Source organism: Bubalus bubalis, chromosome 8 (assembly GCF_019923935.1).
Source record: "Bubalus bubalis isolate 160015118507 breed Murrah chromosome 8, NDDB_SH_1, whole genome shotgun sequence".
NCBI classification, from domain to species: domain Eukaryota; kingdom Metazoa; phylum Chordata; class Mammalia; order Artiodactyla; family Bovidae; genus Bubalus; species Bubalus bubalis.
In genome coordinates this window covers 71,595,547-71,621,040 of record NC_059164.1, presented here as the reverse complement: position 1 = coordinate 71,621,040, position 25,494 = coordinate 71,595,547, and the positions used below count along the sequence as shown (strand labels likewise).

General features: G+C 38.8%; 1 protein-coding gene across 8 annotated transcripts; it reads left to right on the top strand.

Moving 5' to 3' along the window:
• The first annotated feature begins 102 nt into the window (after positions 1-102).
• FAM221A (family with sequence similarity 221 member A) lies at positions 103-24,186 on the top strand. 8 transcript variants are annotated; one of them, XM_044946745.2, is made up of 7 exons: positions 128-755; positions 3,125-3,298; positions 7,758-7,948; positions 10,089-10,295; positions 15,359-15,463; positions 17,521-17,600; positions 20,033-20,231. In XM_044946745.2, the coding sequence occupies exons 1-7, from the start codon at positions 691-693 to the stop codon at positions 20,048-20,050; spliced, it is 840 nt and encodes a 279-aa protein (XP_044802680.2). In that variant the 5' UTR covers positions 128-690; the 3' UTR covers positions 20,051-20,231. The 8 variants fall into 8 exon arrangements, with proteins under 8 accessions (XP_006055320.3, XP_006055318.3, XP_044802680.2 ...); XM_006055254.4 differs by lacking the exon at positions 20,033-20,231 and adding an exon at positions 23,690-24,186 and having other exon boundaries at positions 134-755; XM_044946744.2 differs by having other exon boundaries at positions 136-755; positions 17,518-17,600.
• The last annotated feature ends 1,308 nt before the right edge of the window (positions 24,187-25,494 follow it).

Genomic DNA, 25,494 nt, shown 5'->3' with positions numbered 1-25,494 from the left:
TTTCCAGGTAACTAAACCAAATTCTGGACATATTACCAATCTCTGGTAATTCAACTTTAAAATGGATTTTGTGGAGAATATTTCCAAAGGTTTTTGGTTTTGTTTTAATCCTAGTTTCTCCTGTTACCCCTTAAATCTGCTACTCACTTTTTTTGAAGAACATGTTGCTATAGAGACACTCAAACTGAACAGACACTCAAGACTGATTTTCTACGTCACAGTGCTTTTAATGCCAAATCTGAAAACACAGCTGGCAATTATAGCGATTAGAGCTCTCAAACTATCCAAAACCTTCTCAGAACCAGCGAAAAGTGCTGTACAAAGAAATACGCCCATTCTGTGCATCCATTACATGCAAGACACTGCACTCCATCGTCACTCATTATTTTATTTACTACAAGGAGACCTAACAGACCAGGAAGAAGGAGACGGGCAGGGTTTGCGGAGTGCGGTAAACAGCATCCCTACAGCACCAGGGTTCAGCGTGAAGAGCGAGTTTCTAGTGCCGGGAGTGGCCAGCCAGGTGGAAGCGCGAGGTCTGCGCAGTCACCGCGGTCGTCCTGCCGGGCCAATAGCGGAGCGGGCGAGAGGGGGCGCGGCCGGCCGGGGCGGGGCAGGTTTTGGCTGCTCACTGCTCGGCTCACGTGCGTAGGGCGGCTGGAGCCGGCGTCTCCCGGTTCCCCGCCTGCCATGGAGCGGCTGACGTTACCTCCTGGCGGGGCGGCTGCAGTAGACGAGTACTTGGAGTACCGGAGGTGAGGCAGCGCCTCTGCGGAGCCAGGAGGCCGGTCCGATCCCCTTCGCGGGAGGGGTGCTGGAGGCGCGGGCAGGGGACAGGCCCTGGCCTTGGTTCCCGGAATCCCGTTCCCGGGCTGGTGGAGGTGGCTTACTTTGATTACAGGCTTCTTATTTCTAGTATTGTGATGACACGCAGTTCTATTCTAATAAGTCTCTTCCGAGGCAATTTAAAAGATCTCCGGCTCTGATCCCTTTGAGAAAGGATTATTAACTCCAGATTTACGCAAAGGTCCATTGTTCTTTTCTTAACTGCTGATGTAGATCACACGTTGAGCACACCTGGCCTGTAAAAGCAGACATCAGGTTTGCATGTTCACTTTGTAATAGGGTGGGACGTGAACTTCCAAACGTGCCCCGGACCACGAGGTGCTGGTTTTAGGAGAAAGACTTTGCTTCTAGAGAAACTCTTACCCGGGAACTGGAAGCGCAGCCGCCCCTAGGGCTTTTAATAGTGACTCACTGCCTGGGGCCCTGACAAAGGCTGGTGTACCTGCAAGAATGTGTTTTTTTTGTTTTTTTTTTTTTAAGGTCTCCCAAGAAAGATTTTTGACAGTTGGGAAACTGGGTGAGAGGCAGGTGTGTGTGTGTGTGTAAAGGGGGAGTCAGATGATCACTGCCTCAGTGGGAAACAGGTGCAGCTTGAAACCTGAGCCACAGGGGTTGCTCCATCTCAAGGTGGTCCCGCGAAGTCCCTTGGGTAAAGGGGTTGCTGTCTGACTGCTCTTCCCTCGAACTGTCTAGGTGGTATACTTTGGAGTGACGTCCAGAAATATCTAGTAATTCTGAGCCAGAAAAAGTGAGGATGAGAAGCTTGATGGGTCAGGTCCCATTCCCGGTTAGGTTCACATGAGGCCAAAAGTCCGAACAGCTTATACCGAGCTTACCTAGGGCAGAGCTCCTCCTTTCGCCTCCAGTTCTCCAGGCCTTTTCCCTAGGAGCACTATGCTGGGTCCTGATGTTGACTGGACACCTCAGATACTTAGATGTTTAGGTATGTGGAATGTGGGCCTTCAGTTGTAGTCTCATTCCTGGCCTATGAAATGTTGGGGCCTGGGGCGAAATTATTTTCCAAACATAAACTACTTGAAATAGTTCTCTGTGTAAGTTAGAGCGTTGCTGCCCATAGTGTAGCCATCATGGACCAGCAGCGTAAGCGTTGTTAGGGAGCATCGCCAGGCCCATTGAGACATATTAATCTGAATCTGCATTTGAACTAGATCTCCTGGGGATTCTGTAAATAAAGTTTGAGCAACACTGGTTTAGAACTATATATAATTTTTTTTTTTAGAATTATATATAATTAATCTCTTTCTTTAAAAGTCTGCATTGATCTTAAGGTCTTTTCAGTAGCTGTTGATGTACTTCTTGATAGCTGTAAAAAGGTGAAATAGCCCAAAACTTAGCTCAGAATAAAATGCCCTTAGTTTTATTATTTATTTATTAGTATGTGCCTTAATTATTTAAGGAAGAAAGTTGTGATGATTTCATAGCTTCTGAATTGGTTTTTATTTTGTCTACCATAGCTAAAGGCTTCAAAGTATGAGAAAAGGCACAGACTGCACTAAAAATTATGTAACATTCTGCAAATAACACTTTCTGTGACTTTTAAAGGGAGTATGTTCGGTGAGAAATTTCTTCAGTTTTGACCACATGCTTTTGATTGTGCTTCCTTTTTTAACAAGGAGGACAATTCTTAATTTCCTAAGAAATTAAGAAATAGCAGTAGCTTAATTCTTCCTATAAAAATCTGAGGTCTTACTTCCAGAATTGGAAAATGATATGCCTGATTACTCAATGCATATGTTAGGTATGAAGTGGTGCAGATCTAAGGGTGTTTGTGGGTTCTATCATAGTTTAAACTTCTGGCCAGGGTTTGGAGTCAGGTATGGACGTTAATCACGTTGTCTTCAGCATGGATGATTTTTGTACTATTTTGTTTTGGGGGCAAAGTATATTTAAAGGAGGAAAATATTAGAATTTTTAGCAGTTTAGTCTCCAACTTTAATGTGAAGAATGAGCATGTTTACTTCAGAATCAAAGGAGAAATTGAGATGAATATGTGGTAATTCTCCAGTGATAAACCTGGATCTGTGAAGTCAGATGTTATGAATTCATTGACGGTATAATCCTTTTTCAGGGAAGCAAAAGCTTTATTACTATTGTGTGTAATTTTGCTATTAACATGAGCCTAATGTAACAAAATAAAGCCAAAGCAGTCTTTCTTCTGACTATACATTTGACTATACAAGTATAGTTTAATTTTAGAGTTTATTTTTAACCCAGAAAAGAAATACACATGGCTTAAGAGAAGTATCTTTTGTTGTAGAATTGTTGGTGAGGATGACGGAGGGAAACTTTTTACTCCTGAGGAATATGAAGAATACAAAAAAAAAGTCTTACCTATGCGTTTACAGAACAGATTGTATGTGAGTTGGCGATCACCCACGGGAATGGATTGTAAACTTGTGGGTCCAGAGACACTGTGTTTTTGTACACATAGGTAAGATATTTTATTGCTAAGTTTTCTGGTGATTAGGAAATATAAAACTGTAGCAGGGCATATCTTCCTTCTATAAATAACATTATTGATGATAATTGAGGAATGTTTGAAAACAGGTGTTTCTATAATATGGCAGAAATTATCTAAGGTTTTTGGGGGCTGTATTTTACATTTTTTCTGCTGTATCTTGTTAGAACTCATTATGGAGTCCCATCACCTTAAGCATCTTTCCTCTTAGCATTGATAAGAAAGATACTGGTGCCTCCAGGCTCTGCTACTCACTCTGCCTCTCCCACCACTGGACAAGGTAGTAGGGAATGGGTCATCAGATTGCAGAACTGATTTTATTTTGTTTATTTATTTTTGTCAAATGTGTTTTAAAATTCGTTTTTATTGGAGTATAGTTGCTTTACAATATTGTGTTAGTTTCTGAAAAGTGATAGTTACTCTGTCATGTCAGACTCTTTACAACCCCACAGACTGTGGCCCATCAGACTCCTCTGTCCATGGAATTCTCCAGGTGAGAATACTGGAGTGGATTGCCATTCACTTCTTCAGGGGACCTGCCCGACCCAGGGCTCGAACCCAGGTCTCCTGCTTTGTAGGTGGATTCGTTACTGTCTGAGCCACTAGTGAAGCCCATTTTAGTTTCTGCTATGTAGCAAAGTGAATCAGGATATATGTATATCCTCTCTTTTTTGGATTTCCTTCCCATTTACGTCACTGTAGAGTACTGAGTAGTGTTCCCTAAACTGATTTTAAAGTTGCTTGAGCTGATCCACACTAAAAAGTTTACCAATCTACAAATAGAAGCATTTCCCCTCACATTTACTAGTCTCTTTTTATATGTTAAGAAATGTTTTATATGAATACCTTTCTCTTTTATTTATACACACACAGAGGACTGGTTCCAGGACCCACCGTGGATACCAAAATCTGGGGATGCTGGTGCCCCACAGCTGGGCCCTCCTGTTTGCAGATGTGGATTCAGCCAACCTTGGATCATAAACATGATCCTTGGAACACAATATGTGGTTAGTTTAAGCACAGATGTGGAACCCATAAACACTGAGGGCCTACTGTGTATTTATTGAAAAAAATCTACACTTTAAACCCATATTGTTCAAGGGTCAACGCTGTGTGTGTGTGTGTGTGTGTGTATGTATATGTATATACCTTTCTTTAAACAAAAATACAAGCACACAAGAAAAGGAAATACATGAGGCTGCAGCCATTGATGTGTGTTACCTGCACTTGAGATTTGCATTTGGCTGTGTTTGTCATTTTCTACTTTAAATTTTATCACGGCTACAGATCGTAGTTGTAAAGCTCAAAAGGACAAAGCTGCTTCTTGGAAAAGTCACAGAAACTATTATGTGGTTTTAGGTAAAAACTTTAGCTTTCTATTCCAGAGGAGCCACGGGAGAGCCTCCCTGTTCTGATCGTTTCTGGGGCTCCTTCCTGACATAGTCTTTGTGCAGTTGCTGTTTACACACTCAAGATTTGCCAGAGGTTGTTAGGCAGTTGCTAGGATGAGTCATGTTGTGTGTAGATTGACTTGAAATTTATTTAGCAACCCCAACTAAAAACACTGGAGGAACAGAGGATGAGGGTTATGTTGATATTGTGCAGAACTGAAGAGAGCTTTGGTAAACTTCCATTGACGTGAAAGTGGTAAAGAATCCACCTACAATACAGGAGACCCGGGTTTGATCCCTGTGTTGGGAAGGTCCCCTGGAAAAGGGAATGGCTACCTACTCCAGTATTCTTGCCTGGAGAATTCCATGGGCAGAAGAGCCTGGTGGGCTAGAATCCGTGGGGTCGCAAAAAGTTGGATATAACTGAGAGACTAACTCTTCCACTGTTTTCTGGTAAACTTATGTTAGTTTTATCATTTATTCTTATGTACGTTTAGTGCCAGTCTCATATCTATGTATAATGGTACAGCATAGAATTGAACTTCAAAATTGACCCAACCCCACTTGGATGGAAAAAGTTCTTTAGTACCAGTTGCTCAGTGAGATCTCTGTCTAAATTAATTTTTCCCTATTATAAAAGTGAAACTTGGGAGGTGGGAGGGAGGTTCAAGTGGAAGGGGACATATGAATGCATATGGTTGATTCATGCTTATACATGGCAGAAACCAGCATAGTATTGTAAAGCAATTATCCTCCAATTAAAAATAAATATTTTTTAAAAAGTATAAAACAAAAGTGAAAACATTGGAAACATTGAAATGAAGAATATAAAGAAATGTAGAAAGAAGACACCACCTAATGCCAGATGTTGTTAAGAAGTTTTAACATGAGTATGTACTTTTTTTATTTACATACTTCAATTCAGTTCAGTTCAGTTCAGTCACTCATTTGTGTCTGACTCTTTGCGACCTCATGGACTACAGCACACCAGGCCTCCCTGTCCATCACCAACTCCCAGAGTCTACTCAAACTCATTTCCATTGAGTTGGTGATGCCATCCAACCATCTCATCCTTTGTCATCCCCTTCTCCTCCCGCCTTCAATCTTTCCCAGTATCAGGGTCTTTTCAAATGAGTCAGTTCTTTGCATCAGGTGGCCAAAGTATTGGAGTTTCAGCTTCAGCATCAGTCCTTCCAATGAATATTCAGGACTGAATATTTCCTTTAGGATGGACTGGTTTGATCTCCTTGTAGTCCAAGGGACTCTCAAGCGTCTTCTCCAACACCACGGTTCAAAAACATCAGTTCTTCGGCACTCAGCTTTCTTCACAGTCCAACTCTCACATCCATACATGACTACTGGAAAAATCATAGCTTTGACTGGATGGACCTTTGTTGGCAAAGTAATGTCTCTGCTTTTTAATATGCTGTCTAGGTTGGTCATAACTTTTCTTGCAAGGAGCAAGTGTCTTTTAATTTCTTGGCTGCAATCACCATCTGCAGTGATTTTGGAGCTCAAGAAAATAAAGACTGTCACTGTTTCCCCATCTATTTCCCATGAAGTGATGAGACCAGATGCCATGATCTTAGTTTTCTGAATGTTGAGTTTTAAGCCAACCTTTTCACTCTCCTCTTTCACTTTCATCACGAGGCTCTTTAGTTCTTCATTGCTGTCATAAGTGAGGTGTCATCTGCATATCTGAGGTTGTTGATATTTCTCCCAGCAATCTTGATTCCAGCTTGTGCTTCATCAAGTCGAGCATTTCTCATGGTGTATTCTGCATGTAAGTTAAATAAGCAGGGTGCCAATATACAGCCTTAGTTGTTAATTATACGTGTGTATAAATATTGAAGTAGTTTTTCATGACAGAATCATGGAAATGTTTCCACACTGTTCATAGTAATTGCACACAAGATTTTTAATACCTCCTTGATACTCCAGCTAATCCAGTTGTGTTTGCCATGTTTTCCCCAGAGCTCCCACAGAATTTCAGGGGCTCACCAGCTGGAGGGGCAGCTAAGGGGAAGGACAGACTCCACTTACGGCTCTTTACCTAGTGTTAGCCAGTTCTGTGTTATCTATTTTATATAGTATTATGGTCTGTAAAAGATTTTATTTGAAGAAATGTTTTCTTGTAATATACTTATCCATTCCTTTATTATTAGTTTGTGTTGTGTGCATCACTATTTAAAGTACTGTTGCTAATACTACCCTTATGCCCAGAGCTCTTTATATACATGGAATAATTTTCTTAGGGTTTATTTATTTCAAAAATGAACCATCTGGCTTAATGGATGGATCTTTTTCTGTTTCTTGAAACCCTATTAAATGGGATTGGTTCTTTTATAACACTCTTTACAGTGTTGTGAAATATGTACAGTTTTAAAAAAAAACTTTGACTCTCTTTGCTAAGTGAAAAAGGTATGTTATTATTATTTTAACTTCTGTTACCTAGTATAATATTGAGAGTAATAAATTTAATATGATTTTACTGAGTATCATCTAATGAGAAGGAAGCCAGTGGTCTGAGAAAATATATGTACAGCATTTTAGCAAAGAGTTTTGGCTTTTAACGGTGTTTACAATTTATTTTGAAGTTTAAAGTATAAGTATATTAAAATAAATTATATTAATATGTGTTTATTGAACTTATTTCAATTTTAAATAGCAGACATGTGAAAATAAATGTAAATAATGCACTTTGATAAAGAGAATTTCATGAGCTTTTCTTCATACTTGTGGGTTGTGTTTCTATATTAAAGAATCTGTAATAGTATTTTAAGAGAATTATATGCTATATCTTTGTATGTTGCTGTGAAAATTCTCCTTGATTAAAAATCTAGATGGGTGAAGATTTTCTCTGACCAAAGCAACGTAACTGACAAGTACTGCATTTTAGGAGAGTGTATTTACACCTTACTAACAAGAACAATGAACAAAAAATAAAAATGAGAGTCATTTTGCCTGTAAGAGAATACCAGCTGTTAATTTCTGGCAGTATTTGCATTGTGCTATTATTTCATTCCTTTCATTTCTTTTAGGTATAAGCAACATAAAACTGACTTTGAAACGATTCCCCCGCAGCGCCCCATCAGTCTGCCTTGCCAAGTGAGGGGCTGCCCTTGCCGGGCTTACCTCTACGTGCCTCTGAACGGCACACAGCCCATTCGCTGCAGATGTAAGCACTTTGCCGATCAACACAGTGCAGCGCCTGGCTTTGTATGCAATGCCTGTGAGTTACATTATGATAAACATATAAACAGAATGCTTTTATCCCCTTACTGAATGTTTGATGTGTCTCTGTGCTAGTTTCATTCAGCTACAGTCACATTGGACAACTGGGAATAATTTGATGAACACGTACTCTAAAAGTTTGTGGAAAAACTTGGTTGTTCATATGCTTTTAGTCATCGACCTTAATCTCTAATCTCATGTAATTTGAATAAGGTTAAGTAGTAGTAATAGATTTTAAAGAATTACTAGATATGATCTAATTCAAAATTTCAAATTCTGGATGTTCTACCAACTGAATTCCATTTACAGAATAATCATACTTAAAAAGGATTTTACAGGTCTAAAATTTTTTATGATTCACTTGCAGATTATTATGTTACTGCATAAAACATGGCTTGATGGGAAAAACAAAATGTAGCTTGATGATTTTAACACTTTGTAAGCAATAGCACCCTTATCTCAATGTGCTTGTGCTGTGCTCAGCCCCTTCAGTCATGTCCGGCTCTTTGCGACACTATGGACTGTAACCTGCTTGGCTTCTCTGTCCATGGCATTCTTCAGGCAAGAATATTGGAGTGGGTTGCCATGCCTTCCTCCAGGGGATCTTCCCAAGCCAGGAATGGAACCCCCATCTCCTGCCTTAAAGGCAGATTCTTTACCCACTGAGCTGCTGCTGCTGCTGCTGCTAAGTTGCTTCAGTCGTGTCTGACTCTGTGCGACCCCATAGATGGCAGCCCAGCAGGCTCCCCCGTCCCTGGGATTCTCCAGGCAAGAACACTGGAGTGGGCTGCCATTTCCTTCTCCAATCCATGAAAGTGAAAAGTGAAAGTGAAGTCGCTCAGTTGTGTCCGACTCTTAGTGACCCCATGGACTGCAGCCCACCAGGCTCCTCCGTCCATGGGATTTGCCAGGCAAGAGTACTGGAGTGGGGTGCCATTGCCTTCTCGGACCCACTGAGCTACTGTATCTCAATACCTGTACCCAAATCCCAGCCACCGTTTCAAATGCTCTGTCCCTTGATTATCCTTTTAAAAACCCTTTGAAATAGGTAGAATATTTTTAAAGTTAGCTCCAGTAGTTTTCTTCAGGAGATTTCCCAGTTCTCTTTGTAGTATCTTGAATTGAAATCTTATGATTAAATATATTATAAAACATTTTTATTGACAATGGCAGACATAAATCGTTTCACTAAGTATAGAAGTATTTGAATAAAACTTATTTATTATGTGCTTTGGTTTCTGTACATATTTGTCAAAAGTATGAATGTTTAAGGGTTTTGTAATGGTATATTCTGGACTCTATTTCAATATGGTTTGTATTTTTATATATAGTGATTTCATTAAGATATAAGTAACATGCTAAAAAATTCATATACAGTTGAAGGGTACAGTTCAATGGCTTTTATATTCAAAGTTGTTCACCATCACCACGATAAATTTTAGAATATTTTCATCACCCCCAAAAGAAATTTCATATCCATATCAGTCATTCCTTATTCCTCTTACCCCTCAACTCTAGACAGCCAGTAACCTACTTTCTATCTTTATGGATTTACCTATTCTAAACATTTCATGTAAGTGGAACATAGAGTATGTGGTCTTTCCTGACTACAATCTTTCACTTAGTATAATGTTTTTATGATTCATCCATGCTGTAGCACACATCATTACTTCTTTCCTTTTTATCGTTAAACAGTATTCCATTGCATCCTTTCTGTATCTGTGAGTTGGCCTTCCCTTATGGCTTTTATGGGGAATTGACTCAGGGACATGTTTCTACATTATTTCTTCACTACTGGGCTGTCCCCCCGCACCTGCTTTTAACTCAGTATTTGAGGAGAGGGCCTTCACTTCCTAGCTCTCCAGTGTTTTTAGCCCAGTATCCTTAAGTCCTAGTTGGTTTTTCCAATTTTTTTTGTTGTTGTTGTTGCATACTCCCTTATGCTTTAGCATCTTTTAGAAATAAGAGCAGTGGCTGGAGGAAAGGAGTTCAGGGGTAGAGGTAAGCACTGGCGTCAGAGGACAGTGTATGAAAGATCCAGAATTCAAGTGGTTTGGGCCAAGCTAAGTTAGTTTAGAGGGCATATAACTGATTACCTATATTTGAAAACATTGAACTCCTTTTACATCTTGATTCAGGTTCTAAGTGTTCGGGATTTCATAGTTGCTTCACTTGTGCTTGTGGTCAGCCTGCATATGCCCATGACACAGTAGTGGAAACTAAGCAAGAAAGACTGGCTCAGGGAAAACCAGTGGGGCAGGATGTTCCTTATGCAGCAATGGGAGGATTAACTGGCTTCAGCTCGCTGGCAGAAGGCTACATGCGATTAGATGACAGTGGAATTGGTAAGTGATGATATATGAACTGTGAGCTTGTCATTTTGCTTTTATGTGTGCTAACAATACTGAAGCCTTATATTTGTTTTGCACTTTAAGTTATTTATGTTATTTTCAAAAAAATTATCTTTTTGTTTTTATTTTTTTTAATGTTTTATTGTCATATGCAATGTTTGATTATTAAAGGAAAATTAAAAAACATAAGAGGAAAGATCCTTGTTCATGGTATTTAGATTATCCCAACTCACAGCTCCATTGTTTGTAATAGTGAAATAATATTTATTTTATTTGATGTGATACAGTTTACCTGTTACCTTATTGTATGTAAGTTTCACCATTATAACTACCTCATTTTGGAAACATAGGCTTTTGTACATGTGTGTGTATACACATGCATGTGCGTATGTGATAGTTTCAGTGAACTGCAAAGGGACTCAGCCATACATATATGTATATCCATACTCCCCCAGACTCCCCTCCTGTCAAGGCTGCCATATAACATTGAGCAAAGTTCCACGTGCTATATAGTAGGTCCTTGTTGGTTATCCATTTTAAATAGAGCAGTGTGTACATGTTTATCCCAAACTCCCCAACTATCCCTTCCCCACATCCTTCCCCTTTGCAACCATAAGTTTGTTCTCTTAAGTCTGTGAGTCTCTTTTGTAAGTATCTACTGTAAATACTTCTGTTTATGTGGATTTTTTAATAATAAGCATTTACTTTTATCTTATTATAAAAATTATGTAAACATAAGTGAATATTTTCTTGTTATAAAAGATTCAAATAATAGAGATGAAGTACAAATCCCTCTGGAACATTTCTCTTAACCCCAGATTCTTTCGTGAAAGTGAAAGTGAAGTCGCTCAGTCATGTTCGACTCTTTGCGACCCCATGGTCTGTAGCCTATCAGGCTCCTCTGTCCATGGGATTTTCCAGGCAAGAGTGCTGGAGTGGATTGCCATTTTCTTCTCCAGGGGATCTTCCCGACCCAGAAATCGAACCCCGGTCTCCCACATTGCAGGCAGACACTTTACCGTCTGAGCCACCAGGAAGATTATTTAATAGAGGGTCATTTGCTGATATCAGTTGATTTGTATTATTCTTTTTAGCATACATTTTTTTATAGTTTACTATTTTTAACTTAAAAAATTTTTTTCAAAGCATTATACCAGGACATACAAATCTCTTGTTTTTTGTAACTGCTTCATAGTATTCCACATTTTATGTGTGTATATATATAAACTGTGCTTAGTTACTCAGTCATGTATGACTCTTTGCATCCCCGTGGACTGTAGCCCACCAGGCTCCTCCGTCAGTGGGGATTCTCCAGGCAAGAATACTGGAGTGGGTTGCCATGCCCTCTTCCAGTGGATCTTCCTAACCCAGAGATAGAACCTGGGTCTCCCGCATTGCAGGTGGATTCATTACCATCTGAGCCACCAGGGGAAACCCATATATATGTATATATGTGTGTGAATATATATATATATACACACACACACACATATACACATATATATATATTTGTATATGTGTACATCAATTTGTATATGTGTGTGTCTATATAAATAGACACACATAGCAGTTTACCTAAACGCTTTCCTTGTTCATGGTATTTAGATTATTTCCATTTTATTTATTTATTCATTTTTGCTTTTGAACTTGCTTCTTTGTGTACTATGTAAATTTGAGTCTAAGGTAGATGGAGAGAAGTAAAATTTTTGGGTTGAAGTGTTTGCATATGTGAAATTTAAATACATTCTGTTGAATTGCCCTTCAAAAATGCTGTACTTGTTTATACTTCCTCTAGTGATGTTGTAGTTTACCTATTTCCAGGCATTTATACTGATCATTGATGTCATTAACCTGAGTTTTATTGCCAGTCTAATGTGTAAAAATACTGTCATTGTTTCAGTCGGTTGATTTCCCTGGTTATTACTGAGAGGAGAGTCTCCTTATATTCAGTGGCCATTTTACTTTCTGTGAGTTGTCTGTTCATATGCTTCACTAATTTTTATGCTTTATATTTTCCCATTGATTTATAGGAAGTCTTCTTATATATATATGCTGTGTACTAATCCTTTGTATTTATTTTGGATGTATTTTCTTCCAATACATCATTTGTCTTTTGGGATTTTGTTGTGGTTTTAGTTTTTAAATGTTGGAGGCAGGCCTTACCCTACTCTCATTTTATAAATATGCTCTCCATTCACTTTATTTAATTTTTTAAAATTCCATTCCAACTTATTTCATTTTACTTTAATGCTTAATTTTTCTTTTGTTTTTATGTTTAGCTTTCTCTTGTATCTGGAATTTATTTTTTTGTGAAAGAGTAAGGTGTGTATAACTTCGGTTTTTGTCCAAATTGATGACAAGTTATCCAAAAACATTTTTTCCCAAATAATTTGAAACTTTACTATATTCCATCATACTTAATTTTATGGCATTGGCTTATTTTATCTATTTTGTGCAAATATTTCATATTTTTAATTATTCTTCTTCATAGTGTGTTTTGATAGTTGGTTAAATTCTGTTTGTGTTCTTTTTTCAAGATGGCCTTGACATATTTATGTATTTTGTTCTCTTGGTTATTTTACAACTAGCTTGTTAAATTCCATAAATAAATTCTTTTCAGTTTTTATGGATACATGATTGTATTAGGCTCATGCGTCTGTTACAGAAAACCCAATTATCAGTGGCAAACAAAAAATGATGGTAGTGATGTTACTGATAATTATGGCTTTGTACTGCCAGGATTTGGTCCAGCCTCTTTATGTCTATTACCTCATTTAATCCTCATAACTATTCTGAGTGAGGTGCTATTATTAATCCTTTTTACAGACAAGGAAAATCAGTGCAGAATAGGAAAACATCTATTCTGTGTTATTCAACAAGTAAGTGGTAGGGTTGAGCTCAACCCAGAAATTGTTCTGGTCTCATTAGTCTGCCTCATTGTTGTCTATTTCTGTGCAACTACTCTATTGTTTCCATAACTACAGCTTTATAATAAATTACTATGTATGACTTCATTTTATTACTTTAGAATTTTCCTGATCTATTCTTTCCTTTCAGTTTTTTCAGAACTTTGATATTATTTTTGAAAACATTCTATTATTTTAGTTGAATGTGTAGATTAATATAGGAAAGAAATACTGTTTTAAAATATTGAGTCTTCATTTCTTTGTTGTCTTCTGTATAATTACGTGGAATTCTCAAGTTATCTTCATAAAAGTCCTACACAATTCTTAATTTTATTTCTAGGTATTTCATCATTTTTTGTAGCTATGATACATGAGTTTTTCCCTTCCTTTGTATTTTCTAGCTGATTGTTTATTTTAAAAAAGGAAATATTTTATGCAGCTTTTGTTACCAGTCATTATTACTTAATCTTAGAATTTTAAATGTAAATTTTTAGTTGATTTTGCAAATATTATTGACCCTTGAACAACAGGGGTTTGAACTATGAGGGTCCACTTATATGTGGATTGTTTTCAATAGTAAACACCACAGTACTACATGATCTGCAATTGGTTGAATCTGTGAATGTGGAACTGGAGATACAGAAGACTGACTATAAAGTTATATGCAGATTTTGACTGCATGTAAAGGGTTAGTACCCTTAACCCCTGCGTAGGGTCAACTGTAATGATATTTTTGCCTCTTCCTTTCCAATATTTATGACTCTTCTTATTTTTGATTAAACAAAATGGCCAGTACTTTATGAACACTGCTAAGTAATAGTGGTAGTAGCCAACATCTTTACCTTTTTGTGACTATTGGTCTTTTATCACTTAAGCATCTTTATAATAGAAAGAAAGGAAACCTCCCCCTTTTGACTCCTGAGGGATGGTGGGTATAAAGAGAGGTGAGAATGAGAAAAGGAAACATAACATGTTTTTGCCTTGATTTTATATGTAGGGAAGCCTGGAGCAGAGAGAAGTCTGCCCTACTAGCCATGTACAGTCCTGGGTAGAGAGAACCTCCTGCTGGAATTTGGTTCCTTTGTGAGGCTGAAGGAGGCTGTGATTCCCAGCTCATAGAGGGTGCTTGGAAGGCAGCAGAGCTGTGAGGCAGCAGGCCTGCCGTGACATCTGTCATACCAAAGGGCAAAGGTGACAGCAGAGCAGAGCGCGATGTGGGTCTCCTGAGCTCTGGGGAAATTGGTAGAAAAAGAGGTAGGCATCTGAGAGGTCTGTGAGGCTTCCTGTGAGAGAGCGTTAGGCTACCAGGCCCTGAGAAGCTGAGAGATTAAATTCCAACTTAAGGCCAGCCTTTAACACCTGAGATGAGTAGTGCACGTAGCAACCAGAGGACACACAGGGACCTGGCTGGGCCTGAGCCCCCTTGTCTGATCTTCCCAGGTCACAAGAGGGAGGAGCTGGAAAAGAAGGAAGCAGGAATCTGAAGGCCTGAGCAGTTGTCCTGAACAGCACACTGTTCACTTTATAGGAAAGGATTCAGTTTTAAAAGCAAATGGGACTAAAATTTATTTCCTCCCCTTTACCTGTGGAAGGGGACAGGCATGTAGGGGAAGCGTGAAGTTTATGAAGTAGAGCACTTACCACTTCTCTCTGCAGTTTCCTTCCTTTTGGTCCAGAAGTAGTGTATTTAGCAGTAGGTCTTTGTAGGTTGTGGTTTAGGGTTGTGGACGTTTCCTCGTTTTATTGAATAAGTTTTATTTTTGCATTCCTTGTCTTTAGATGGTTTCCCAGTGAGGAATGGAGGAAAAATATGTTTATTCAGCCCTCTTCAACTAGAGGCTTTTTTTCCTCTGAATGTCTCACTTTTTATTATGTTTTTTGACTGCGTTAAGGTTTTATACTTCTTTGCTGATGTATAGTTATGTTTTTGTGTAATTTTTTTTCTGTGAAAAAGATCTCTCAGAAATGCAGAAATGCTTTTACCCATTTGACTCTACTTTATATGGCAGATAAAAATCTAAAAAAAATTTCTTTTTACAGAAAGGATTTTTCTAATGATTCTACTGGGGTTCTAATTTATTTCACTTTTGAAATAACTTCTTTGTATCCTAACAGAGATTTAGTTTTCATTCTTCACATTTTTGTCCTCAGGTGCACCATCAGCTGAATTTTTAGACTCTCCAGTTATGGCCATGGACCACCCATTTCTAAAGGCATTTCAAGCATCATCTAGCTCTTCTCCAGAAACGCTAACAGGTGGTAATGAAATTAAACTTAGAAATATTTTTGGTTTTAGTAAATAAGAAGTAAATTGATATATTTTCCAGATTACTGTTTCCCCCCCCAATATTACCACAATTTGATTATCATTTTTCTTTCCTATTACCCATGCACTAAGAAAAAACAATGAACTTCATTTTTAACTGGGAAAAACTGCTAAATTATGAAGATTCTGGTAATACTATAGTTTGGAGCTTTAAAACCTAACTCTGGTTCATGTAATTGCTTTGATGTCTGAATAAGAGCACCCTCTAGTGGACTAATTGCCTTGATCCTTGATACTTTAGGTTCTCCCAAGTAAGATGTAATCCAGTGATAATTATAGGTTAGCAAGGTTTTATCATTCCTAAGTTACACATAAAAATGAATGGAATTTATTTTTAAGCACTTTATTGCATTTTCGTTATTGTAAATAAGAATAAAAACAATGAAGGACTATATGATTTATGAGGTACTTACTATTTAAAAGTATTTTTAAATAAGAATTTTCCTTTTATTTTCATACAGCCTTTCCATGTACCCTGACCTTTTCCACACAGAATTTTAAGGCTGCTTACAAAACAACACACAATGAAGAAATTATAAAATGTAGACAGAAGAAATTAAAACCAAAACAAAATGACATAATTGTCTTTTTTTTTTTTTTTTAGTTAAGGTATAGTCAGTTGGAGATGGTTAAAAAATTATTTCAGTTTTGAAAAATTTGAAAGCAGATATTAGCATCACTTAAGGTTGCCTGTGCAAACTGTCTAGTCCATTCAGGTAGCTGTAACAAAATGCCATAGATTGGGTGGCTTATAAACAACAAAAACTCACTTCTCAGTTCTGGAGGTGGGGAAGTCCAGATAAGGGCGCCACATGGTTGTGTTCTGGTGAAGGGCCTCTTCCTGATTCACAGGCACTGCCCTCTTGTTTCCTCACGTGGTAGAAGGGTTGAGAAGTCTCTTTGGCGTCTCTTTTATAAGAACACTAATCCCATTCATGAGGGCTCCACCTTCATAACCTAAGAACTTCCCAAAGGGCCCACTTCCTAAGATCATCACACTGGGCATTAGGATTTCAACATATGCCTTTTGGTGGTGGGGGGCACATACATTCAGACCATAGCACAAACCTTCAACTGTTACTTCTGTGCAGTATCTGTTGTAGGGTTACATCAGTTTTTAGTTATAAAATGTAAAATGTAGTTGAAGAAAACTGAGCACTGATGTGAAATAGCTATGTGGTGTTATTTAATAGTGCTTCCCTGGTAGCTCAGATGGTAACGAATATGCCTGCCATGCAAGAGACCCAGGTTCAGTCCTTGGATTGAGAAGATCCCCTGGAGAAGTGAATGGCTACCCACTCAGTATTCTTGCCTGGAGAATTCCATAGACAGAGAAGCCTAGCCGGGCTACAGTCCACTTGAATATCTGAAGAATGTTTACCGATGAACATTACTTTTTTAAAAACACATATATACATTCTTTTTAATATTTTATTTCCATTATAGTTTCTCACAGGATATTGAAATAGTTCCCTGTGCTATACAGTAGGACCTTATTTTTTTTTTTCATCTGAATGTAATAAGTTTGTGTCTAACAACCCCAAACTCCCAATCCTGTCCCTCCCCTCTACCCCCCAAACATTACTTTTGTCTTATGATGCTTTCTGAAAAAGAGGGAATAGACTCAGTGATTCATTTAGATAACTTCTGGTTTGAAAAGTAAAATCACTTGGTAGGAGGAAAGTTTTTTTTCCTTTCTATTTTTTATTTAAGAATTTACAATTATATCAAATGTTACTTATTACAGTTGGCCCTTGAACAGCACAGCAGAATTAGGGGCCCCAACCCCTGTGCAGCTGAAAATCCTCGTGTAAGTGTATAGTTGGCCTTGTATATCCGCAATTCCTCCACATCTGGGCATACAACCAACCTAGTGTCGTATAGTACTGTAGTAGGTATTTATTGAAAATTACCCAAGTGGATCCACACAGTTCAAACCCATATTTTTCAAGGGTTTGTACTGAGATTTGATTTTCCTTGTTAGTAGGTACAAGTAGTCAAGTTTCTTCCTTAAGGAAACCGGAAGAGGACGATATGGCTTTCTTTGAAAGACGATACCAGGAGAGGGTAAGTCTGTTGGAAAATCTGCTTACATTAAGCATTTACTTGTAACAGAGACACTGTAGGGCAATTATATATTGATTGTGGGTCATCATTAAAATCTTTACTTATAGCTGGTGTTAGGCCTTGAGGCTTATTTAGAATAATTCAGAAACAGCTCTGCTAAAAATGGTATTAATGGCCCACATAACCACAATGGTGTGATCAGTCACCTAGAGCCAGACATCCTAGAATGCAAAATCAAGTGGGTCTTAGGAAGCATCACTATGAACAAAGCTAGTGGCAGTGATGGAATTCCAGCTGAGCTATTTCAGATACTAAAAGACAGTGCTGTGAAAGTGCTGCACTCAGTATGCCAGCATATTTGGAAAACTCAGCAGTGGCCACAGGACTGGAAAAGGTCAGTTTTCATTCCAATCCCAAAGAAGGGCAATGCCAAAGAATGTTTAAACTACCACACAATTGTACTCATCTCACAGGCTAGCCAAGTAATGTTCAAAATTTTCCAAGCTAGGCTTCAACAGTACTTGAACTAACTTCCAGGTGTTTAAACTAGATTTAGAAAAGACAAGAACCAGAGATCAAATTGCCAACATCTGTTGGATCATAGAAAAAGCAAGAGAATTCCAGAAAAACATCTATTTCTGCTTCATTGACTACACTAAAACCTTTGACTGTGTGAATCACAACAAACTGGAAAATCCTTAAAGAGAATACCAGACCATCTTACCTGACTGCTGAGAAATCTGTATGCAGGTCAAGAAGCAACATTAAGAACCAGACATAGAACAACAGACTGATTCCAAACTGGGAAAGGAGTATGTCAAGGCTGTATTTTGTCATCTTGCTTATTTAACTTATATGCAGAGTACATCATGTGAAATGCCAGACTGGATGAAGCATAAGCTGGAATCAAGATTGCCGGGAAAAATATCAATAACCTCAGATATGCAGATGACACCACCCTTATGGCAGAAAGCAAAGAGGAACTAAAGAGCCTCTTGAAGAAAGTGAAAGAGGAGAGTGAAAAAGCTGGCTTAAACCTCAACATTAAAAAAAATGAAATTTTTAATTAAGTAGCAAGTATCCTTTTTTATCTGACTTTACATCAGAATCTATTTTGTCCTGACATGGAAGTTTCTAAGGGCTACTTCTAAGTAAAAATAAATACACCAAAATGTACAAATAATTCCAATTATGTAAAGACATTAAGCATATATATCTAGACAGCATATTAAAAAGCAGAAACATCACTTTCCAACAAAGGATAGTCTAGTCAAAGCTATGGTTTTTCCAGTAGTCATGTATGGATGTGAGAGTTGGACCATAAAGAAGGCTGAGCACTGAAGAATTGATGCTTTTGAACTGTGGTGTTGGAGAGGCCCTTGGACTGAAAGGAGATTAAACCAGTCAATCCTAAAGGAAATCAGTCCTGAATATTCATTGGAAGGACTGATACTGAAGCTGAAACTCCAATACTTTGGCCACCTGATGCAAAGAACTGACTGATTGGAAAAGACCCTGATGCTGGGAGGGATTGAAGGCAGGAGGAGAAGGGGACGACAGAGGATGAGATCATTGGATGGTGTCACCAACTTGATGAACCTGAGTTTGAGTAAACTCTGGGAGTTGGTGATGGACAGGGAAGCCTGGCGTGCTGCAGTCCACGGGGTTGGCAATGACTCAGACGATTGAGTGACTGAACTGAAGTGAACTGAAATGAGATATCCAGTGAACTAGTGAAGTTGCTCAGTTGTGTCTGACTCTTTGCGACCCCATGGACTACCAGGCTCCTTTGTCCATGGAATTTTCTAGGCAAGAGTACTGGAGTGGGTTGCCATTTCCTTCTCCAGGGGATCTTCCCAACCCAGGAATGGAACCTGTGTCTCCCGCATTACAGGAGGATGCTTTACCATCTGAGCCACCGGGGATGCCCATATATATATAATGTATATTATAATATATATTATTAAGATATAAATATATATTATTATATATATAATATATATATGGGCATCTCCGGTGGCTCAGCAGTAAAGAAGCCACCTGCCAATGCAGGAGACACAGGTTCCATCCCTGGGTTGGGAAGATCCCCTGGAGAAGGAAATGGCAACCCACTCCAGTATTCTTGTCTGGGAAATCCTTTGGACGGAGAAGCCTGGCAGGCTACAGTCCATGGGGTTGCAGAGAGTATATACCTTATTGGGCAGCACAGAAAGTTCTTTTGGAAAACACTGATCTAAGAAAAAGAAGTGATAGAATCTCAGGGGGAAAGATGAAATGGTCAGAGTGAGAAAAGGAGAGACTATTACTGCAGCATCATCAAGGATTTAATCAAATCAGTGTTCTTGGAAAACACACAGACACAACTGAGCTTTAGTGTTTCCTCATAAGCTTATGAGGGGCAGGGTTCTAAATTCCTTCTTTCCCTCCTCCAGGAACTTGGGCAGTGTTGACTGCCTTGAAAACATGTGAATGGTATTTGCTTGTGGGAAGGTAAATGGGGTAGTTCTTATCTGTGAATATTTTAGGGGATATCCTTGGCCCATTCAGACCTAGAATTTATGGATTTATTGGTTGTAGTTTTATTATAACTCTTTAGCCTGTGTGATGAATGGAGTGTAAAAACTAAGAAACTCAAACGTAACAACTTTCTCTCAGCTGACCTGTACCATTCACATCATTAGTGCTTGTCTTATACTCCAAAAAACTTAAGACAAGCACCATTGAGGGAAAAGGACAATTAGGAAGCTGAATCTGATGGGTTCAGGGCTGCCTTTAGAAAGCAGTAACATCCAAATCTGGTTTTGCTTTTTGCTAATTGGTATCATTGGGTGTGGGGAAAAGTTGGTTTTGATAATTGAAGCTTTTGTGGTAAAATAGCTTACTAACTACGTCTACATCTTATTGAAGAGTTGCTTCTTAGCTTGTTTTATATATCAGGTCAACTTGTTTGGTCTCTTTTCCCTATAAAAGGAGAATTGTATTAAGGAAACAATTATTAAAGGTCAACTAGTTGCAGGATACTGTGTTAATGCCAGAAAAAATTTTTTTAAAGGGAGCACAAAGAGGTGTTTTGCCATTTGGACACTGTATTAGGGGAATCTATTTGCTAGGTGGGCTTCCCAGGGAGCATCTGCCTGACAATGCAGAAGGTGCAGGAGACCTGGGTTCAGCCCTTGGGTTGAAAAGATCCCCTGGAGAAGGAGATGGCAGCCTGTTCCAGTATTCTTGCCTGGAAACTTCCATGAACGGAGGAGCCTGGCGGGCTACAGTCCACAAGGTCACAAAGATTCGGACACAACTGAGCACACACACGCATTTGCTAAGTACTGTTTGAAATGAGCAAACACTGCTTTGGCTTTTGTTTGTATGTTTAGCATCTTTGATCTTTTTGATGTTGTGTGAAAGTGTTAGTCACTCAGTCATGTCTGACTCTGTGTGATCTCATGGATTGTCTCCTCTGACCATGGAATTCTCCAGCCAAAAATACTGAAGTGGGTAGCCATTCCATTCTCTGGGGGATCTTCCCAACCCAGGAATCGAACCCAGGTCTCCTGTATTGCAGGCAGACTCTTTACCATCTGAGCCAACAGGGAAGCCCTTTTGGATGGTACTACAAATCTAACACTTGGCCCTAAATGAGAGGGGTGAGTGAAAGTTGCTCAGTCATGTCTGACTCTTTGCAACCCCATGGACACCACAGTCCATGGAATTCTCCAGGCTAGAATACTGGAGTGGGTAGCCTTTACCTTCTCCTGGGGATCTTCCCACCCCAGGGATTGAAGCCAGGTCTCCCACATTGCAGGCAGATTCTTTACCAGCTGAGCAACAAGGGAAGCCCAAGAATACTGGATTGGGTTGCTGCTGCTGCTGCTGCTAAGTCGCTTCAGTCGTGTCCGACTCTGTGTGACCCCATAGACAGCAGCCCACCAGGCTCCGCCGTCCCTGGGATTCTCCAGGCAAGAACACTGGAGTGGGTTGCCATTTCCTTCTCCAATGCATGAAAGTGAAAAGTGGAAGTGAAGTTGCTCATTCGTGTCCAACTCTTCGCAACCCCATGGACTGCAGCCCACCAAGTTCCTCTGTCCACTGGACTTTCCAGGCAAGAGTACTGGAGTAGGTTGTATCCTATCCCTTCTCCAGCAGACCTTCCCTACCCAGGAATCGAACTGGGGTCTCCTGCATTACAGACAGATTCTAGCATTTATTGAGTGGTTATTAAGTACCTAGATTTATATATATATACAATCTTATTTAAACCTTTGGAACAACCCCTTACATAGTACCTATTACTATGCCTTTTCTAGAAATTACAAAGCTGTTAGCTAAATAACTTGCCTCAGGTGGTTAATCACTACTTAAGGGACTTCCCTATAGCTCTGATGGTAAAGAATCTGCCTGCAATGCAGAAGACCCAGGTTCAATGCCTGGATCAGGATGATTCCCTAGAGAAGGAGATGGCAGCCCACTCCAATATTCTTGCCTGGAAAATTCCATGGAAAGAAGAGCCTGGCAGGCTACAGTCCATGGGGTCGCAAAGAGTTGGACACAAAGCGACTAATACACACACACAGAATTCAAGTACTTTCTGTCTGATTCTAAGGCTTATAATCTTTGTCTTAGAATGGAGTGTTCTTTGAGGGACCTACGGATGGCCTATTGACTACTGGTACAGAGCATAAGTGTGATATGAGTGTACAATATTTATTTTTGGTTGTGCTGTGCGGCATGCAGGATTTTGGTTTTCTAATCAGGGGTCGAACCTGTGTCATCTGCAGTGGAAATGTGGAGTCTTAACCACTAGACCACCAGAGAAGTCCTGAGTGTATGTATAAATGAGGTTCCCAACCAACTGAAAGAGGAGAGAGAAAGGGGAAAAAATGGGAAAGAGACTGAGGTGGGAGTCATTCGATTTTATAATTTGGAAGTTATTTGTAAGTTGGTGAGATTGGGTAGACTGATTTTACTAGATCTCTTCTGCTTTCTTGGTATTATTCCTGTCACATTAGAAGATAAGAGGCCCTGCCTCCACCCACCCAGCCCCATAATTTCTCTTCCTTTCTCCTGCAGGGGCAAGGCAGTGGTGCTGCCTATGGGAATTGGTGTATGTGAGCATTAGTAGCAGTAAGAAGAAGACGTGTTTTGTGTTCTTTGGAGTCTTCCCATCACCACCCCCCACCCCCCCCACCCCCGCCCAGGAAAGACTTTGTGTGTTTCTAAAAGATCAGAAGGCTGCTTCTTAGGGTATGCAAGCTTCTTCTTTGTTTCAGTTACAGTGGAGAAAGACAGCCTTCTGGAAGGTAACTGTTGAAATGCAGAAATCAGAATTGTAGGAAACTCTCCTTTAAGCAGTATGTGTTCCAGGGGTAATCCAACTGGATTAGGTGTCTCCTGTAATGCTGTAGGGAATGTGCACAGGCTGGATCTAAGGTTAGGCATTCAAGCTTTTTTTTTTTTTCTTTTTTAATTTTAGAGGCAATTAAAAATAATCATTTCTCCAAATCAATATTCATTATATGTTATGTTGTTAAAATGCTTTGGTAAAGTTGAAATCAAACTATACTTGATTATGTTTGTAATTAGAAAATTTTGTCCGTCTTTGACAATGTTTCACGCACACACAGAGCCCTTGATAGGACCCTCTCTGCAGGGTTCTTGCTTTTGTGCTCATTGTGTGAGTCCTCTGTTCAGTCAACACTCCTCAAGTCTGTGTTGTGTGCTGAGCTCTGTGTGTATATGTGTTTATGTGTGTGTGTAAGTGAGACTCTCAGCCTCTTCCCCACTCTCTGGCCCACTCTCTCTGTCTCTAAGGTGTTGCTCAAGTCTGCCCTTGCTCTGAGATAAACAGAAGAAAAAGAGGAGCAAGAGGGATTGGGAGCTTGCATACCCCAACAAACTATATTTTAAAAATTCAATTAGGTCCCTTCAACAATCAGGTTGTGGCTTTAGTATTTAGCAGGTTAAGAACTGCTAAATAACTGTGTAAAATGGCTGTGATAAATAAGACATGAATCCAAATGAGGTATGTACCACTTTTTTTTCTTTAGGATGTTTTACAAATTATTATATCAACAAATATTTTAAATTTTCAGATAAAAATGGAAAAGGCTGCTAAGCAGAAAGGAAAAGCACCATTGCCATCAACTACGAAACCTTCATGAACACTACTGAAGAAATTAAAACCAGCATCCAAATATGTCTTTTGTGTGTTAATTATTTAAACATAATAAGTTTATTTTTCCTCAAATTACTTACATTTTTTTCTATGTAAAAATGTCTTTTGAATGTTGCCTTATTTAAACGTGACAGTACCTTATATTACTTTTACCAAAATTTATGATTTATTACTTTATATAAACTTTTTTCTCTCTCCTAATAAATGAGGCTATTTTCATGTTAGTCAAAACCTTAAAGTACAGTAGCTATTTTGAATTTATAATAATTTAACCTTTTCAGGCTACTTAAAAATGTTAAGATGTTATTGAGGGTTTGAACAAACATTTCATTCAAAATAGTTAAATTAAAATCCTTATTTTATTTTCTAAACTTTGTAATTTTGATTTATGTTTTAAAATAAAAACTTTTAAAACTATATAATTACTTTCTAGTGGTATCTAATGATTTTTAGGTTGTTTTGTTAATATAAGGGGCTTTCCTGATGACTCAGATGGTAAAAAATATGCCTGGAATGCAGAATACATGCGTTTGATCCCTGGGTTGGAAAGATCCCATGGAGGAAGGCATGGTAACCCACTCCAGTATTCTTGCCTGGAGAATTCCATGGACAGAGGAGCCTGGCGGGCTACCGTCCATAGGGTTGCAAAGAGTCGGACACGACTGAGCAACTTCACTGGTTCATACGGTTGCAAAGAATCGGACATGACTAAAGCGACTTAGCAAGCATGCACATTAACTATGAATTATTGATAAGTGTATTGACACCTCCTGTGTGCCATTTCAAATTTTCTTGGTCCCCCTCTAACCCCAGTACTGCTGTGAAACATTTCCAAGCAGACTTCTGACAGCTTCACATGGAAGCTGTTTGATGACACTCTGTCTTGGGACCATGCCATTACTCTCTTGCTGTATTATCTAAAGATCCTCTGACACTGTAGCTTGGGATGCTCACTGGAACCCCTCTGCATCATACATGTTAGTGTGCGTGGAACATTTACTATGACTGACTACATTCTACGCCATAAAACAAGTCTCAGTGCTTTTTTAAGATTCAGATCATAAATTATGTCCTCTGACTACAATGGCGTTAAATTAGAAATCAGTAACAAAGATGTCCCAATATCTGGGACTTTGCCAAATATTTGAAAGTTGTACAACATATGTCTAAATACCCCATGGGTTGACGAATTCAGAAAAAGAATCAAACCATTTAATGAATGAGAATGGAAATAAAAATACATGTGATTCAGCTAAAGTAGTAGTTCGGGGGAATTGATAGTGACAAATGCATATACCAGAAAAGAAGATTTCAAATTGGGGACCTCAGCTTTCACCTTAAGAAACTAGAGAAAGAAGAGAAAATTAAAATTAAATAGGAAAAAGGAAATAATAATGATTAGAGCAGAAATAGAAAACAAAAGTTATAGAAACATGAAAAAAACCAAATGCTGTTTTTTTTTAAGAAAAAATTGATAGACCTCTATTAATATATTAATATTAATAGCTAGATTAATCAGCAAAGGAGAGAAAGCACACAATTCACCATTAGGGACAAGAGTGGTGATGTTACCATAGTTTCTGAGGTAGTAAAGGAATGTTATCAACAATTCATGCCAATGAATTTCACAGCTTAAATTCCTTAAAGACACAAAATGTAAAGTTCATTCAATAATTAATAGATGATGACACCCCACTCCAGTACTCTTGCCTGGAAAATCCC

What these genes read in the sequence shown, in the direction of transcription:
- FAM221A (XM_006055253.4), top strand. Translation starts at nt 691, where the DNA reads ATGGAGCGGCTGACGTTACCTCCTGGCGGGGCGGCTGCAGTAGACGAG. An exon ending in TTCTCCAGAAACGCTAACAG is followed by an intron (nt 15,464 to 17,517) that starts GTGGTAATGAAA and finishes TTTCCTTGTTAG; the next exon opens with TAGGTACAAGTAGTCAAGTT. An exon ending in AAAGACGATACCAGGAGAGG is followed by an intron (nt 17,601 to 23,689) that starts GTAAGTCTGTTG and finishes TTAAATTTTCAG; the next exon opens with ATAAAAATGGAAAAGGCTGC.